The following is a 19,143-nucleotide window of genomic DNA, read 5'->3' as shown; positions in this document are numbered from 1 at the left end:
TGAGCTCCTGGAAGGTGCAGGGAGTGGAGCAGGACGAGCTTTGAAATCCCTTCCCAGTGCCCAGGACAGGGACAGGCTGGAAATTGGGAAGGAAAAATCCTTCCCTGGGACACTGGTGACCGTCACTGCCTCGTTCCTGGAAATGTCCAGAGCCAGGATGGACCAACCTGAGCTCCTGGAAGGTGCAGAGAGTGGAGCAGGATGAGCTTTGACATCCCTTTCCAGTGCCCAGGGCTGGATATTGGGAATGAATCCTGCCCTGGGACAGTGATGGGACACTGGTGGCTGTCACTGCCCCATTCCTGGAAGTGTCCAGAGCCAGGCTGGACCAACCTGAGCTCCTGGAAGGTGCAGAGAGTGGAGCAGGACGAGCTTTGAAATCCCTTCCCAGTGCCCAGGACAGGGACAGGCTGGAAATTGGGAAGGAAAAATCCTTCCCTGGGACACTGGTGGCTGTCACTGCCCCATTCCTGGAAGTGTCCAGAGCCAGGCTGGACCAACCTGAGCTCCTGGAAGGTGCAGGGAGTGGAGCAGGACGAGCTTTGAAGTCCCTTCCCAGTGCCCTGGACAGGATATTGGGAATGAATCCTGCCCTGGGACACTGGTGACTGTCACTGCCTCGTTCCTGGAAATGTCCAGAGCCAGGATGGACCAACCTGAGCTCCTGGAAGGTGCAGGGAATGGAGCAGGATGAGCTTTGACATCCCTCTCCAGTGCCCAGGGCTGGATATTGGGAATGAATCCTGCCCTGGGACAGTGATGGGACATTGGTGACTGTCACTGCCCATTCCTGGAAATGTCCAGAGCCAGGATGGACCAACCTGGACCTCCTGGAAGGTGCAGGGAGTGCCCAGGACAGGAACAGGCTGGATATTGGGAAGGAATAATATAATCCTTCCCTGGGACAGTGATGGCTGTCACTGCCCCATTCCTGGAAGTGTCCAGAGCCAGGCTGGACCAACCTGAGCTCCTGGAATGTGCAGGGAGTGGAGCAGGACGAGCTTTGAAATCCCTTCCCAGTGCCCAGGACAGGGACAGGCTGGAAATTGGGAAGGAAAAATCCTTCCCTGGGACACTGGTGGCTGTCACTGCCCCATTCCTGGAAGTGTCCAGAGCCAGGCTGGACCAACCTGAGCTCCTGGAAGGTGCAGGGAGTGGAACAGGATGAGCTTTGACATCCCTTTCCAGTGCCCAGGGCTGGATATTGGGAATGAATCCTGCCCTGGGACAGTGATGGGACATTGGTGACTGTCACTGCCTCGTTCCTGGAAATGTCCAGAGCCAGGCTGGACCAACCTGAGCTCCTGGAAGGTGCAGGGAGTGCCCAGGACAGGGACAGGCTGGATATTGGGAAGGAAAAATCCTTCCCTGGGACAGTGGTGGCTGTCACTGCCCCATTCCTGGAAGTGTCCAGAGCCAAACCTTCCCAACCTGGACCTCCTGGAAGGTGCAGGGAGTGGAGCAGGACGAGCTTTGAAATCCCTTCCAAGCTGCCCATCCCAAAAATCCCCCTGGGCTGGCTGCTGCACCCTCACGCCCGGGGGCCACGATGATCCCGGGGCCCTGGTGGCTGTCCCCAGGGTCCCTGAGCCCGGGCCATGGTCACTCCCAGCCGTCCCTGCCTTGGCACCCTGGGCCAGCACGTTCCCAGCCTCTGGAATTGCTAAGAAAAGCAGCAGGTGTAACCCAATCACCGCGAGGGCTGTGGGGGAGAGGGTGCACAGGAATATTCCTGGGCTCTGAGCTGGACTCAGAGCTGGGGGGTCTGTGGGGTTGTTCCCCCAGAGCTGTGGGGTCTGTGGGGTTGTTCCCCCAGAGCTGGGGGGTCTGTGGGGTTGTTCCCCCACTGTTGTAGGGTCTGTGGGGTTGTTCCCCCACTGTTGTAGGGGTTGTGGGGTTGTTTCCCCGGAGTTGTGGGGTCTGTGGAGTTGTTCTCTTGGGTCTGTGGGGTTTTTCCCCCAGAGTTGTAGGGTTTGTGGGGTTGTTCCCCCACTGTTGTAGGGTCTGTGGGGTTGTTCTCTGGAGCTGTGGGGTCTGTGGGGTCATTCCCCTGGAGCTGTGGGGTTGTTCACCCATACCTGTAGGGTCTGTGGGGTTGTTCTCATGGAGCTGTGGGGTCTGTGGGGTTGTTCTCATGGAGCTGTGGGGTCTGTGGGGTTGTTCTCATGGAGCTGTGGGGTCTGTGGGGTTGTTCCTTCAAAGCTGTGGGGTCTGTGGTGTTGTTCCCCCAGAGTTGTAGGGTCTGTGGGGTTGTTCCCCCAGAGCTGTGGGGTTTTTCCCCCATATCTGTAGGGTCTGTGGAGTTGTTCCCTTGGGTCTGTGGGATTGTTCCCCCAGAGCTGTGGGCTCTGTGGGGTTGTTCTCTGGAGCTGTGGGATTGTTCCCCCAGAGCTGTGGGCTCTGTGGGGTTGTTCTCTGGAGCTGTGGGGTTTTTCCTCCAGAGCTGTGGAGTCTGTGGAGTTGTTCTCTTGGGTCTGTGGGGTTGTTCCCTTGGAGCTGTGGGGTCTGTGGGGTTGTTCCCCCATACCTGTAGGGTCTGTGGGGCTGTTCTCCCATACGTGTAGGGTCTGTGGGGTTGTTCCCTCCACAGAGGTGGCTCCAGGCTGGGGCAGATCAGGATTTTCCCGGTGTCTCCCTGCTGGGAACGTTGGTTTTGGAATGGAGAGGGGATTTTGGGATTTTTGGGGGACACAGGGAGGGGATTTTGGGGGACACAGGGAGGGGATTTTGGGGGACACAGGGAGGGGATTTGGGGGACAGTCCCTGCCCCGGGACGGTGCTGACCGTGTCTTTTCCCTGTTCCCTTTTTTGCAGACAGAAATTGCCAAGAGGCTGAACACCATCCTGGCCCAGATCATGCCTTTTCTGTCACAAGAGGTGAGGAGTGAACACATCCCCTGACAGGAGGGATGGGAAAGGGGGGGAAAAATATGGGGGGAAAAGGGGAAAAATGGGGTGAAAAAAACAAGGGAAAGTGGGGGAAAAAATAGGGAAAAAGGGGTGAAAAAACAGGGGAAAATGCGGCAAAATAGGGCAAAAATAAAGGGGAAAACAGGGCAGAAAGGGGAAAAATAGGGGAAATGGGGCAAAGAAATAGGTAAAACAAGGCAAAGCAGGGCAAAAGAAATAGGGGAAACCGGGCAAAGAAATAGGGCAAAAAATAATAGGGGAAAAGGGGCAAATGGGGCTAAAAAATAGGGGGAAACTGGGCAAAATGGGGCAGAAAAAATAGGGAAAATGGGGCAAAAAAAGGAGAAAAATGGGGGAAAATAGGGGAAATGGGGCAAAAAATAGGGTAAAAGGGACAAAATAGGGCAAAAAAAAAAGGACAATATAGGGGAGAAATATAGGGGAAAGGGGCAAGGTAGGGCAAAAAAAAATAGGGGAAAAAGGGGCAAAAAATAGGGGAAAACAGGCAAAATAGAGCAAAAAGGTAGGGGAGAACAGGCAGAACTGGGCAAAAAAATAGGGGAAAATGAGGCAAAAAAATCGGAGAAAAAGAGCAAAATGGGGCAAAAAAATAGGGGAAATGGGGCAAAAGAAATAGAGGAAAAGTGACAAAATAGGGCAAAGAAATAAGAAAAAAATAATAGAGGAAAAGGGTCAAATGGGGCTAAAAAATAGTGGAAAACCAGGCAAAATGGGGCAAAGAAATAGGGCAAAAGGGGGCAAAAAATAGGGGAAAGTGGGTAAAATAGGGCAAAAGAAATAAGAGAAAAGGGGGGAAAATGGGGGAAAAAAATAGGGAAAAATGGGGCAAAAAAAGGAGAAAAATGGGAGAAAATAGGGGAAATGGGGCAAAAAATGGGGTAAAAGGGACAAATTAGGGCAAAAAGAATAGGGAAAAATGGGGCAAAAACTAGAGAAAAATAGGAGAAAATTGGGCAAAAAATAGGATAAAAAGGCGCAAAAAATAGGGGGGAAAAGGACAAGATAGGGCAAAAAAATAGGGGGAAAAGGGCCAAAATGTGGAAAAAAAATTAGGGGAAAAGCGGCAAAGTAGGGCAAAAAAAAAGAGGAGGAAAACAGGGAAAAAATAGGGAAAAAAATAGGAGAAAAAGGGGCAAAAAATAGGGGAAAAAGGGGAAGATGGGGCAAAAAAATAGGGAAAATGGGGAAAAAATGGAGAAAAATGGGAAAAAATGGAGAAAAATGGCAAAAAATAGAGAAAAACAGGCAAAAAAATAGAGAAAAAGGGGGGAAAATGGGGGGAAATGGGCAAAATAGGGCTCAAAAAAAGTGGAAAAAAATCCCTGGGGTGGGTCCTGCAGTTGGGCTGTGGCTGACCCTGTCCCCGTGTCCCCCCCTGTGTCCCCTCCGTGTCCCCAGCACCAACAGCAGGTGGCCCAGGCTGTTGAACGTGCCAAGCAGGTGACCATGACGGAGTTGAATGCCATCATCGGGGTACGTGGACTTCCCAATCTGCCTCTCACCGTGTGTATTCCCCTTTTATTCCTTCATTTCCCCCAGCAAGGCAGCCCTGAGCTCAGGGGGGCTCCCCGGGGGCTCCTGGTGTCCCAAATCCTGAAATTGGTCTGGTTATACGGCTCCTGGTGAACTAAAACACCAAAATCCCAATATTGTCCTGGTCACACAGCTCCTGGTGTCCCTAAAATCCTGAAATTGGTCTGGTTATACGGCTCCTGGTGAGCTAAAACACCTAAATCCCAAAATTGGCCTGGTCACACAGCTCCTGGTGTCCCAAATACTGAAATTGGTCTGGTTATACGGCTCCTGGTGTCCTAAAACACCAAAATCCCAAAATTGCCCTGGTCACACAGCTCCTGGTGTCCCAAATACTGAAATTGGTCTGGTTATACGGCTCCTGGTGAACTAAAACACCAAAATCCCAATCCTACAGCTCCTGGTGTCCTAAAACACCAAAACTGCCCCAGTCCCAGAGCTCCTGGCTCTCCTAAAACTGTCCTAAAACTCCCAATCCCACAGCCTCTTGGCTGTCCCCAAACTGCCCCAAAACTGCCCCAATCCCACAACTCCTGTTGTCCTAAAACTCCCAATCCCACAGCTCCTGGTGTCCTAAAATACCAAAATTGCCCCAGTCCTACAAATCTGAGCTGTCCCAAAAAACTGCCCCAGTCAGTCCCACAGTTCCTGGCTGTCCCAAAAACTGCCCAAATCCCACAGCTCCTGGCTATCCCAAAACTTCCCCAAAACTGCCCCAAACCCACAGCTCTGAGCTGTCCTAAACCCCCAAAACTGCCCCAGTCCTCAGCTACCCCAAACCCCAAAACTGCCCCAATCCCACAACTCCTGGCTGCCCTAAAACTGCTCCGAACCTACACCTGTCCCCAAAACTGCCCCGATCCCACAACTCCTGGTGTCCTAAAACCCCAAAATCCCAAAACTGCCCCGATCCCACAGCTCCTGGTGTCCTAAAACACCAAAACCCCAAAACTTCCCTGATCCCACAACTCCTGGTGTCCTAAAACCCCAAAACTCCCAATCCCACAACTCCTGGTGTCCTAAAACACCAAAACTGCCCCCATCCCACAGCTCCTGTTGTCCCAAAACCCCAAAACCCCCAGTCCCACAACTCCTAAAACCCCAAATCCCCCCCCCAATCCCCGTCCTCACCCCAGGGCTGGAGCTGCAGACCCCAATTGGCCTTTCCCAATATGGGAAACCCCAAAATCCTTGGGGTCCCTTTGCAGACCCCAATTGGCCTTTCCCAATATGGGAAACCCCAAATCTTTGGGGTCCATTTGCAGACCCCAATTGGCCTTTCCCAATATGGGAAACCCCAAATCTTTGGGGTCCCTTTGGGGTGGGAGCCCCCCTGCCCCCCCTGAGGCCAGGCCTGGCTCTGTCCCCGGGGTTTGTGGGGTTTTATTTATTTATTGTGGGGTTTATTTATTGTGCCTTTTGTCCCCTGCGCTGATCCAGGGTGGGGTTTGTGCTTTAATTAATGAGGTTTATTAATAATTTGTTTTAATTGTTTATGGTTTGTGTGAATCCCCCAGTGCTGCTCCAGGGCAGGGGGGGGCAGATCTCCCCTCCCAAAATATTAATTGATAATTATTTTTAATTTTTTTTTAAATAATTATTTGAGGGTGTTCATAATTCCCAGTGTTTAACTCATTTTTCTATCCCAGCTCCTGATCTCCCCCCAAAAATATTTGTAATTATTTTTATTTTTTTAAAAACACTCCAGGTCTTCCTTCCCAAAATATTCATTGATAATTATCTTTATTTTTTTAAAAAAATTATTTACATTTCTCAAGCTTTGAGGGTCTTTATATTTCGAAGTGTTTAAATTGTTCTTCCATCCCAGCTCCAGCTCTCCCCTTGAAATATTTATTGATAATTATCTTTATTTTTTTTAATTATTTACATTTCTCAAGCTTTGAGGATCTTTATAATTCCCACAACATTATTATTATTATTATTAATAATAATAATAATAATTATAATTATCCCACATTCTTCCATCCCAGCTCCGGATCTCCCCTCCCAAAATATTCATTGATAATTATCTTTATCTTTATTTTTTTTTTAATTATTTACATTTCTCAAGCTTCGAGGATCTTTATATTTCCCAGTGTTTAAGTTGTTCTTCCATCCCATCTCCAGATCTGTCCATGAAAATATTCATTGCTAATTATCTTTATTTTTTAAAAATTGTTTACATTTCTCAAGCTTTGAGGGTCTTTATAATTCCCACATTATTATTATTATTATTATTATTATTATTATTATTATTAATTATCCCACATTCTTCCGTCCCAGCTCCAGATCTCCCCTCCCAAAATATTCATTGATAATTATCTTTATTTTTTAAAAATTATTTACACTTCTCAGTCTTTGAGGGTCTTTATAATTCCCACATTATTATTATTATTATTAATAATAATAATAATAATCTTTATCATTATCCCACATTGTTCCATCCCAGCTCCAGATCTCCCCCAAAAATATTCATCGATAATTATCTTTCTATATATTTTTTACTATTTACACTTCTCAATTTTCAAGCATCTTTATAATTCTCAGTGTTTAACTCTCTTTTCCATCCCAGCTCTAGATCTCCCCTCAAAAATATTTATAATTATCTTTATTTTTTTAAAAACACTCCAGGTCTTCCCTCCCAAAATATTCATTGATAATTATCTTTATTTTTTTAAAAAAAACACTATTTACATTCCTCAACCTTTGAGGATCTTTGTAATTCCCACATCATTATTATTATTATTATTATTATTATTATTATTATTATTATTATTATTATTAATCCCTGGGCTGGTTTTTTCTGCCCTGGGTGTCCCCACTGTCCCCAAAACGGTGCAAAACTCCTTTTTTCCCCCTTTTAAACCAAAAACTGTTAATTTTATGTCTCTGGCACCTCCTGCTCTCGGGGTTGGGGCTGAAACAGATCCTTGGTTTGGTTGGAAATGATTTCCCTGGAAATGATTAAACCCCCGGCAGGAAATTTAAATAAATTTAACAATCCCTCCCAAAATTTGGGATCTGTCCCCCTGTGCTGGGATAAAAACAGGATTCACCTTCTCCACGCTGGTGGAAATTTGGAAATTTGATTTAAATCCTTTTTTTTTTGCTGGTGGCAAAGCAAAAAATTCCATGATTTTTTTTTTTTTTTGCTGGATCAGGGAAAAGCTGCTTCACTCCTGGAGTCGCCTAATCCTGGCTGGGTTTGGTTATTATTGATCCCCATTAAACACCTCTTAACAGTAAATTAAATATTAAATATTAAATATTAAATATTAAATATTAAATATTAAATATACAGGGGCTCCATGGCAGGATTGGTGTCCCCAGGTTTGTGTTTTTCCTGGGATTTTGGGGACAATATCAAACAACTCAGACAGGATTGGTGTCCCCAGAATCCTGATTTTCCCTGGAATTTTGGGGACAATATTAAACAGCTCAAACAGGGGCTCCATGGCAGGATTTGGTGTCTCCAGGCTCATGTTTTTCCTGGGATTTTGGCAGGATTGGTGTTTCCAGGGTCCTGATTTTCCCTGGAATTTTGGGGACAGTATTAAACAGCTCAAACAGGGGCTCCATGACAGGATTTGGTGTCCCCAGAATCCTGATTTTCCCTGGGATTTTTGGGACAATATTAAAAAGGGGCTCTGTGGCAGGATTGATGTCTCCAGAATCCTGTTTTTCCCTGGAATTTTGGGGACAATATCAAACAGATCAAACAGTTAATTAAATATTAAACAGCTCAAACAGGGGCTCCATGGCAGGATTGGTGTCTCCAGGCTCCTGTTTTTCCCTGAAATTTTGGGAACAATATTAAACAGGAGCTCTGTGGCAGGATTGGTGTCCCCAGACTCCTGTTTTTCCATGGAATTTTGGGGACAATATTAAAGAGCTCAAACAGTGGCTCTGTGGCAGGATTGGTGTCCCCAGAATCCTGTTTTTCCCTGAAATTTTGGGGAACAATATTAAAGAAATCAAGCAGTTAATTAAATATTAAACAACTCAAACAAGGGCTCCATGGCAGGATTGGTGTCTCCAGGCTCCTGTTTTCCCTGGAATTTTGGGGACAATATTAAACAGCTCAAACAGGGGCTCCATGGCAGGATTTGTTGTCTCCAGGCTCCTGTTTTTCCCTGGAATTTTGGGGGCAATGTTAAACAGCTCAGACAGGGGCTCCATGGCAGGATTGGTGTCCCCAGAATCCTGTTTTTCCTGGGATTTTGGCAGGATTGGTGTCTCCAGGCCCCTGGTTTTCCATGGGATTTTGGCAGGATTGATTCTCCCAGTCTCCTTTTTTTCCCTGGAATTTTGGGGACAATATTAAACAGATCAAACAGTTAATTAAATATCAAACAGCTCAAACAGGGACTCCATGGCAGGATTGGTGTCCCCCATACTCCTGTTTTTCCATGGAATTTTGGGGGCAATATTAAACAGCTCAGACAGGGGCTCCATGGCAGGATTGGTGTCCCCAGAATCCTGATTTTCCCTGGAATTTTGGGGACATCACTCCTTGCTGGGATCCTGAACCATGAGCCAAATTTGTGCTGGAATTCAGTTGGATCCTGAAGGCTCAGTCACTCCACAATCCTGGAATTCTGCTCCAAATCCTTGTCCCCTCTCTGTGTGTGTGTGTCACTCATCCCCCAGTTCAGGGTGGGATTTTGGGCTTCCCAAAAAACCTCCCCCGTGCCTGGAATCCTGGAATGCTGCAGCAAACCCTCCTCACCCCCACAGTGGTTTTGGGATAAAGGGAAAGGGGAGGAAAAAGGGGAATTTCCAGCAGGAAAAACTCGGAGTGAAGAAGAAAAGGAGCTGGGATTTGTCCTCCTCCTCCTCCACGGAGTCCCCACGGGAACAGGAATGTTGGGAAAGGATATGGAGCAGTGGGAATTCTCCAGCACCAAGCCCAGGATGTGCCCTGGAGTCTCTTCCTCATCCTCCTCTCCTCGGGATCGGGACACGGATGGAGCTCTGCGCCTTTGGGATCTTTCTTTGGGATTTTTTTGGCTTTCCCCACGAGCCTTTGGGATGTGGATTCACCTGGAATTGCAGCTTTGGGCCACCAGGGATGTTGTTGTGTGCATCCAGCTCACCGTGGATGGATTTATCTCTTGGCAGCCTGAAAAAAACAGGAAAAATCACAAATTTTTTTGGATTTTTGTTGTTGTTTTTTTTTTTTTTGTTCTCTGCTGGAGCTGATTCTTGGGGCTGTGCTGACACAAGGTTGGAATTCCCGTCGATATTCCTGGGAAATTGGAGTGTTGTTGTTCCTACCAAGCCACATCTCCTTTTTTTTTTTGGTTTTTGTTTTTTGGGTGGAGGAATTACAGCCTGCAGATATTTCTGGAAGCTGCAGATCAAACTTCTTTGGATCTTGGTGAATTCCAGGGATGGAAAACTCCCAGGAGAGGAATTTGGGAATGGTTGGAGGTGCTGGAAAAAAAACCCTCCAGGGCTCTGCTCTGCTACAACTCCTGGAATGGGTGAAAATCCTGGGAAATTTGGGATTGGGAAAAGCCAAGGATTTGTTGTTCCCTTTGTTTTGGTGCCCGAGGATTGATCCTGAGGAGCTGCTGAGGTTCCAGCCTCGTTCCCTGACCCCCAGCTCAGCTCTGGGGACACTCTGGAATGTCCATCCCCAGGATGTTTTCCTGTCCTGCTCCTGCTTTTTCATGGATTTATGGATTTCCTGCAGCAGAGGCTTCGTGGTTTCTCCTCCTTGTGTTTCCAGCTGGGATTTCAGAGCTGATTTTGTGGATCTGCACCTTCAGCTCCCACCTGGGATCGTGCTCTGGATGGGGATTTCCCTCTCAGGATTGTCATTCCAGGCCCTGCTCCTTCCTGCTGTGTCCCTGGAGTGGGACAGGACGTCACCTCCTGCTGCCCAGAGTGGGAATTCTCCTTTCCATCGGGATTGGGGCTGCAGCTCTTCCCCCAAAACTCGGATTTCCTGCGGGGAAACATCACCGTGGAATCCTGGAATGGTTTTGGCTGGGAAGGGACCTCAAATCCCACCCAGAGCCACCCCCTGCCATGGCAGGGACACTGTCCCAGGCTGCTCCAAGCCTTGGGCACTTCCAGGAGCTCCTGGAGGGACCTTGTGCAGCTCTGGGGAGGAGGAGCTGGGAATTCCCTCCCTGGAATCACTGGGGACACGGGTGGAGCCACCTGGAGCCACCAGGTCCTGCTGTGGCTGTCCCCATTTGGAGTGCCCTGGGACACAAATCCTGATCCAGGCTGGGCCTGGGGGCCTGGAGGGCTCTGCTGCAGCCCCAGTGTCCCCTCGTTGGGGCTGTCCCCTCGTTGGGGCTGTCCCCTCCTTGGGGCTGTCCCCTCCTTGGGGCTGTCCCCTCCTTGGGGCTGTCCCCTCATTCCAGGTTGTCCCCTCGTTTCAGGTGTCCCCTTGTTTCAGATTGTCCCCTTGTTCTGGATGTCCCTTCATTCCAGCTTGTCCCTTAATTTCAGGTGTCCCCTTGTTCCAGGTTGTCCCCTCATTCTAGGTGTCCCTTCATTTCTGACTGTCCCCTCATTCCAGGTGTCCCCTCATTCTGGATGTCCCTCATTCCAGGTTGTCCCTACATTCCAGACATCATTCTGGATGTCCCTTATTCCAGACGTCCCCTTGTTTTGGCTGTCCCCTCATTCTGGATGCCTCTTCATTTTAGGGGTGTCCTCTTGTTCAGGTTGTCCCCTCATTCCAGGGTGTCCCCTCATTCCAGGATGTCCCTTCATTCTGGATGTCCCCTCATTCCTGGTGTCCCCTAATTCTCGATGTCCCTTCATTCCAGGTTGTTCCCTCATTCCAGGTTGTCCCCTCATTCCACGTTGTCCCCTCATTCCACATTGTCCCCTCATTCCAAGCTGTCTCCTCATTCCAGGTTGTCCCTTTCATTTCTTACTGTCTCCTCATTCCAGCCTGTCCCCTCATTCCAGGTGTCCCCTTGTTCTTGAGGTCCCTCGTTCCAGGTTGTCCCTTCATTTCAGGTGTCCCCTTGTTCCAGGTTGTCCCCTGATTCTAGGTGTCCCCTCATTGTGTATGTCCCCTCATTCCTGACGTCCCCTCGTTGTGGATGTCCCTTCATTCCAGGTTGTCCCTTTCATTTCTTACTGTCCCCTCGTTGTGGATGACCCCTCATTCCAGATTGTCTCCTCATTCTGGATGTCCCTTCATTTCAGGTTGTCCCCTCATTGTGGGTGTCCCCTTATTCTTGACATCCCCTTGTTGTGGATGTCCCTTCATTCCAGGTTGTCCCCTCATTCCACATTGTCCCCTTGTTGCAGGTGTCCCCTTGTTGTGGATGTCCCCTTGTTCCAGGTTGTCCCCTCATTCCAGGTGTCCTCTTGTTCTAGATGTCCCTTCATTCCAGCTTGTTCCTTCATTTCTGACTGTCCCCTTGTTCTGGTTGTCCCCTCATTGTGGATGTCCCTTCATTCCAGGCTGTCCCCTCATTCCAGGTGTCCCCTGTTTCTGGCTGTCCCCCTGCCAACATCTGTCCCCAGATGTGACCCCATTGTGCCCAGCTGTGATTTCTGGGGGCTGCAGGAGGGGCTGTGGCTGCAGGCAGGAGGGTCCCAGGCAGCTCCAGGACCCTCCTGGCTGCCCCAGGGCTGCTCTGGGAAGTGACTCCTGGAATTTCAGCTGCTTTTTCTTCCGAGGTTTTGTTGTTTAAAGTAGGAAACATGTCTGGTTTTGCCCTTCCTCTCCTCAGAGCTGCTTTTTGCAGGGCAGGCAGAGAATCTCCATGGCTGGAGGAGTGCTGGGAATGTTGGAATTCACTCCCAAAAATAAAAAAAACCTGGGGGCAGCTGGGGGTTCTGTGCCCTCCTGGTTGGAATGTTTGGGGTTCTGTGGCGGGAATGGGGGACCCCTGCAGGATTTGCCACTGAAGGGGCTGGGAGCGGCAGGATCCTGGGATGGCACCAGGACATTCATGGTGGGGAATTTTCCTCTCCCCACAAAGCACTTGGAAGCTGCTCCTGAACAGAATGACCTGTCTGGGGCACTCCTGGCTGCTGGAATTTTCTCTCTGACCAGTTTAGCTGTTGCCCTCCAGCCAGGGAGCCCCTCTGCCTCCTAAGTGGGATTCCTGGTTTTTTCTACTTTATTTTATTCTATTATTTATTTTATTATATTCCTGGGTTTTTCTATTTTAACTTCTAAAAAAGCCAAACTAACCTACAAAACACCAGGACATTCATGGTGTGGAGTTTTCTTCTCCCTTTGAAGCACCTGGAAGCTGCTCTGAGCAGAGTGATTTATCTGGGGCACTCCTGGAATTTTCTGGCTGCTGGAATTTTCTCTCCCTTTGACCACTTTAGCTGCTCCCCTCCATCCATGGAGTCTGTGCCTTCGGGGTGGAATTCCTGGTGGTTTTTTTTTTTTTCTGTCTTTTTTAACTGCTAAAAAAAGCCAAACTAACCTACAGAGCACCAGGACGTCCATGGTGTTGAATTTTCTTCTCCCCACAAAGCACCTGGAAGCTGCTCCTGAGCAGAATGACCTGTCTGGGGTGGGGGCTCCTGGTTCCTGGAATTTTCTGGCTGCTGGAATTTTCTCTCCCTTTGACCAATTTAGCTGCTCCCCTCCATCCATGGAGTCTCTGCCTCCTGGGTGGAATTCCTGATGGTGTTTTTTTTTTCCTTCTTTAACTGCTAAAAAAGCCAAACTAACCCCCAAAGCCACCAGGACATTGATGGTGAGGAGTTTTCCTCTCCCTGTGAAGAGCCTGGAAGCTGCTCCTGAGCAGAATGATCTGTCTGGGGCACTCCTGGAATTTTCTGGCTCCTGGAATTTTCTCTCCTTTTGACCAATTTAGCTGCTCCCCTCCATCCATGGAGTCTGTGCCTTCGGGGTGGGATTCCTGGTGGTGTTTTTTTCCTTTTTTAACTGCCAAAAAACCCCGAACTAACCCCCCATCCACAGGGCACGCAGCACCCCACTGGGCAACCCTAAAAACCAGGAGAGAGGGATTTCCCCTCGCAAACGCGGCCGGGCTCGTTCTTTTCTCCCCGGGGAGAACATCCCCAGCCTCACTGATGCTTTCATTGCAGCAGCAGCAGCTCCAGGCCCAGCACCTGTCCCACGCTGCCCACGGGCCCCCCGTGCAGCTGCCCCCTCACCCCTCGGGGCTGCAGCCCCCCGGGATCCCCCCCGGCAGCGGCGCCAGCTCGGGGCTGCTGGCGCTGGGGGCCCTGGGCAGCCAGGCACACCTGGCAGTCAAGGACGAGAAGAACCACCACGACCTGGACCACAGAGGTGAGGGGAAGATGCTGCTGCAGGTTGAAGTGGTTGAGGTTGGGTTGAGGTCAAGTTTGGTCTGGTCGAGTTTGGTCTGGTCGAGTTTGGTTGGCTTGGGTTGAGTTTGAGTTTGGTTGGCTTTGGTTGAGTTGGGTTGAGGTTGAGTTGGGTTGGCTTTGGTTGAGGTTGAGTGTCGGGTTGAGGGTTGAGTTTGAGTTTGGGTTGGCTTTGGTTGAGTTGGGTTGGGGTTGAATTGGGTTGGGGTTGAGTTTGCGTTGAGGTTGAGTTGGGTTGGCTTTGGTTGAGTTTGAGTTTGGTTGGCTTGGGTTGAGTTCGGGTTGAGGTTGAGTTTTTAGGGGTCTGACCGTTTTGTAGGATGGAAGGATCTGTGATTCCAGGTGCAGGGTTGTCCCAGCAGATTCCCCCCCACACCAGGAGGATTTGGGATATTTCCCCTTGGGCAAGACAGGTTCCTACAGCCTCTCTGAGCTCTGCTGGGGGGATTTGGGGTGGAGGAAGAAAAAAAACCCAAAAAACCATTGCTATCAGTGATCCCATTCCATTCCTTTCCCTGCATGGATTCAGATTCCCAGGGATTCCAGGGACAATGTGCACAAATCTGGGCTGAACCAGGTCCTGCCCCTCCCTTGGGATCCAGGCCATTCCCAGCTGGGTTTGGCCAGATAAATCCCCTTGAATTGTTTGGGGGGAGGTTTTAAAGAGCCCAGACAAGGCTTGAGTTTAAAGGTTTTGAGTTGAGAGCCTGAGAGGAGGATCTGGGTTTATTTTCCTGGTTTAAGATTTGTCCTAACTTGATTTATTTTGCTGTCTCTGTTCTGGCTGTGCCCTCCCCTGTGCCCTGGCATCTCCTGAAGAGCGAGACTCAAGTGCAGTAAGTTCCTTTTTTTCTCCCACTTTTCAGTGGCTGATTTTATTTATCCCTTAAAAAAAAAAACAAAAAAAAAAAAAACCACCTGAGTGGTGAGTGGTTTGGAGGGACTGCAGGGCTGCCTTTGGTCTTACTAAATCATAAACCAGGCCATAAAATCCCTCATCCTGTGCTGGGATGAGAGGAGGAGTCACCTTCTCCCTGGTGGTGGCTTTTTGGAAATTTGATTTAAATCTCTTTTTTGGAAATTGGATTTTTATCCCTTTTGCTGGTGGCAAAACCTCAGGAAATTCCAGCATTTTTTGGCTGGATGAGCGTGGTCAGGGCAGCTGCTTCACTCCTGGTCACTCCCCTTTTATTTGGGGGTCACCTAATCCTGGCTGGGTTTGGTTATTGCTCCTTATTAAACAGCACTTGGAAGCTCAAGCAGTTCCTCACCAAGGGGAATCCTTGGATTTTGGGGGACTGTGACACCTCAGAGGCTGCTTTGGGAGTGGAGATAGGTTTGGTTTGTTTTTTTTTTTTTTTTTTGGATGCTTTTTTCCCTGGGATCAGGGATGGGGAGGACATGGAGGATGGGCAGGAGCCAGGTGGGCACTGCCATTCCCTGGGGATGGATCCCCTTGGGATGGATCCCATGGGATCAGGGATGGAGAAGACATTGAGGATGAGCAGGAGGCAGGTGGGAACTGCTATTCCCTTGGGATAAATTCCCCTGGGATGGATTCCCTGGGATCAGGGATGGAGAGGACATTGAGCCAGGTGGGCACTGCCATTCCCTGGGGATGGATTCCCGGGGGATAAATTTACTTGGGATCAGGGATGGAGAGGATATTGAAGGTCAGGACTGCCATTCCCATGGGATGGATTCCCTTGGGATGGATCCCCTGGGATCAGGGATAGAGAGAGGAGAGGGAGAAGAAGGAAGAGAGGAGAGGGAGAGGATATTGAGGGGTGGCAGGACCCAGGTTGAGCCTGCCCTGCTCACAGAACGGGGCTGCGCCAGCACCTCCCACCCCGATATTCAGGAAAAACAGGAATTTCCCCATGGAAAGGGCTGTCCAACACTGGAATGAGCAGTGGAGGTGCCCAGGGCAGGCCTGGACGTGTCCCTGATCTCTCTGTGCTGCTGACAGAGGTGGGGCTCCCTCCCAGGTCACACACTCAGCCCTCCCAGAGCTCTTTTTCCCCCAACCCCGGCTGGTTTTATTTTCCCTGTGAAAACCTGCCAGGAACAAAACCCGGCCGAGCTGCGGCTTGGCAACGATTTTCCTGCCAACCCCGAGCCCACAAACAGCCCTTTGGAGAGCAGGGGAAGGGAAATGCTCTGCGAGGAGGAGGAGGAGGAGGAGGCAGAGGGGGGAATTGGGCATCATTAACCCGCTGCTGCGGTGGGCAGCTTCCCAATCCATAACCTGCCAGCTCCGGGGGTATTCCCCGTGGAGGTTTAATGCCTGCCATAATCAGCCTTAGTCATTCATTTATATTTTTTTTATTTTTTTTTTTCTCCCCTCTCAGCCCTTTTTTTTTTTTTTTTTTTTTTTTTTTTTTTTTTTTTTTTTTTGGCCTGTGCAATAAAAAAATAAAAAAAAAAATTATTTAGTTGCTTGGCGGCGGGCCAGGGAGTCGGGGCTGCTGAATGGATCGATGCCTCTAAATGCCTGACATGAATTTTCTCCTCCTGGAGCTGCGACGGGGCTTTTTTTTCAGCATCACTGCCTGGGAAGAAAGAGCTCCGTGTTCTCCAAAGCTGCTTAGTGTTTGTCGGGGGCGGGGGGGGCCCAGGAGAAAAGTGAACCTGATTTTTTGGATTCTCTCCCTTTTCAGACAGTGGGGGAGAGAAAGGCAGGCACAGCTCAGGGAAGGGGGATGGATCCCCAGGGATTGAGGGGAGGGGATGTGTGGGGTGGGATTGGGGATCAGGGCTAGGGATGCTCCTGGTTGGGCTGTTGTGTTTGTTTCCAGCCTTTCCTGGGAATGCCAGAATGTCCTGGGTTTGGGGCTTTCCTGGGAATGCCAGCATCTCCTGGGCTCTGGAGCTTTTCTGGGAATGACAGCATCTCCTGGGATGTGGGGCATTCCTGGGAATGCCAGCATCTCCTGGGCTTTGGAGCTTTTCTGGAAATGCCAGCATCTCCTGGGATTTGGGGCTTTCCTGGGAATGCCAGCATCTCCTGAGATTTGGGGCTTTCCTAGGAATGCCAGCATCTCCTGGGCTCTGGAGATTTCCTGGGAATGCCAGCATCTCCTGGGCTTTGGGGCTTTCCTGGGAATCCCAGCATCTCCTGGGTTTTTGGAGCTCAAATTCCCCCTGTGCCCTGCCATTCCTGCCCATGTGGGTTTTCCAGGATGTTTTTTGGATGTCCTTTGGCTCCAGGGCTGGGATGCAGCTGTTCCTTTGCTCCTCCTGGATGAGGCTCCCAGCTCTGCCAGAAGGAAAACTCCTGGGCTTTGGAGCTTTAGTGGGAAAGCCAGTATCTCCTGGGCTTTTGGAGATTTCCTGGGAATGCCATCCTGTCCTGGGCTTTGCTGCTTGAATCAGGGACAGAATTCCCCCTGTCCCACAGGCACTGGGTCCTTCCATTCGTGCCCACATGGATTTTCCCAGATATTTTTTACAAACAACAACCACCTCCTGCATATTTTCCTGCAGCAAAGGGAGCTCAGGTGTCTATGGGCATCCTCACAGCATCCCCAGCCAGGCTGATATTGAATCCTGTGAGAAAGGGGGACCACAGGGGTCTCACTCCACTGCTGGGAATTTTGCAACTCGTCTTGGAGTCTCATTCCCCCCTGTCCCCCCTGAAAGCCTGTCGTGTGCCCACAGAACAATTCCGTGTCCCCCTCGGAGAGCCTGCGCGCCAGCGAGAAGCACCGCAGCTCCACCGACTACAGCATCGACTCCAAGAAGAGGAAAGCTGAGGAGAAGGACAGCATGAGCCGATATGTGAGGGACAGGGACAGCCTCTGGGAGGGGCAGAAAGTGGGATTTGGGGGATGTTTTCCAGCTGTGATGTGAGGCAGAGAGCCATTGTTAGACAGACACAAATTGCGGTCGCACCGTCAGGTCGTGGGAGCAAAAAAGGATGTTTATTTTTCATGTGGATTTATAGAGTTTTTGGAGTTTTGGGCCATGAGGTTGACACCTCTCTGAGCCCCACTGGTTAAACTAGAAGCCCATCAGTTGTTCTTCCTCAGAGAGGAAAGGGAAAACATCCAGAATAGTTTACAGAATGAGAAGGGCAGTTGTCACAATGTCGCTCCAAAGTCTGGGAGAAAACTCCAGTACAGCAATGTTTAAACATCAAAAGGCTGGAAAGATCAGGGTGACAGAACCATGGAATCAAGGCTGGAAAAAGCCTTGAAGACTTTGGGGTCCAACCATCACCAAGGCCACCATCATCCCTGTCCCCAAGTGCCACATCCACTCCCCTGACCGACTCCACCCCTGCCCTGGGCAGCCCTTTCCAACGCCTGACCACCTTTCCCAGGAAAAAATTCCAGCCTGAGCGTGTCCTGCTGCTGTTTGGGGTCGGGTTTGGCCCCTCAGGAGGGATTTTGGGGCTCTCAGGGGGGTTTTTGGGGCTCTCAGGAGGGTTTTGAGGCTCCCTGCGGGGTGTGACACGTTCTCTGTTGCAGGACAGCGATGGTGACAAGAGCGATGACCTGGTGGTCGATGTCTCCAACGAGGTGAGTTGGGGCTGGGTGGGTTTGGGGTGTTGGTTGGAGGATATAAAAGAGCCACACTCACTCAGCAAGTTGAGAAATGAGAAAAGAGGAAGTTTATTAGGATTTGGGGTTTTTAAAGGGATTGGAATTTGTTCAGGGATTAGCGGACGAGAGTAACACCTCCCTGACCACAGTGGTCAACTTAGAAATCCATCAATTTGCCCTTCCTTCTGGAAAGGGGGAAACACATGTTTACAAAATACTTTGGTTTTGTTACAAGCTGAGAAAACTCCAGTAGAAATATAAAACAATCAGAAGGCTGAAAAAATCAGGGCGACAGTGGGGGGTGCAGGGTGTGGGTTTGGGATGCAGGGTGTGGGTTTGGGGTGCAGGGTGTGGGTTTGGGGTGCAGGGTGTGGGTTTGGGGTGCACGGGGTCAGTTTGGGATGCACGGTGTGGGTTTGGGATGCAGGGTGTGGGTTTGGGATGCAGGGTGTGGGTTTGGGGTGCAGGGTGTGGGTTTGGGGTGCAGGGCGTGGGTTTGGGATGCACAGTGTGGGTTTGGGATGCACGGTGTGGGTTTGGGATGCAGGGTGTGGGTTTGGGGTGCACGGTGTGGGTTTGGGATGCAGGGTGTGGGTTTGGGATGCAGGGTGTGGGTTTGGGGTGCAGGGTGTGGGTTTGGGGTGCAGGGCGTGGGTTTGGGGTGCAGGGCGTGGGTTTGGGATGCACGGTGTGGGTTTGGGATGCAGGGTGTGGGTTTGGGGTGCACGGTGTGGGTTTGGGGTGCACAGTTGGGTTTGGGATGCAGGGTGTGGGTTTGGGATGCAGGGTGTGGGTTTGGGGTGCAGGGTGTGGGTTTGGGGTGCACGGTGTGGGT

The 19,143-nt window shown here is 50.1% G+C and overlaps 1 protein-coding gene across 1 annotated transcript in view; it reads left to right on the top strand.

Moving 5' to 3' along the window:
- Nucleotides 1-19,143, top strand: part of TLE3 (TLE family member 3, transcriptional corepressor) — a 50,565-nt gene that overhangs the window by 15,371 nt on the left and 16,051 nt on the right. Inside the window, exons 4-9 of the mRNA XM_083871105.1 lie at nt 2,815-2,877; nt 4,330-4,404; nt 13,522-13,723; nt 14,581-14,597; nt 17,422-17,541; nt 18,234-18,284. Coding sequence (XP_083727231.1) covers nt 2,815-2,877; nt 4,330-4,404; nt 13,522-13,723; nt 14,581-14,597; nt 17,422-17,541; nt 18,234-18,284 — 528 coding nt within the window. The remainder of the gene's footprint in view (nt 1-2,814; nt 2,878-4,329; nt 4,405-13,521; nt 13,724-14,580; nt 14,598-17,421; nt 17,542-18,233; nt 18,285-19,143) is intronic.

Source organism: Zosterops lateralis (genome assembly GCF_965231275.1).
Source record: "Zosterops lateralis genome assembly, chromosome: 13".
Classification (NCBI taxonomy): domain Eukaryota; kingdom Metazoa; phylum Chordata; class Aves; order Passeriformes; family Zosteropidae; genus Zosterops; species Zosterops lateralis.
This window is presented reverse-complemented; position numbering and strand designations above follow the sequence as displayed.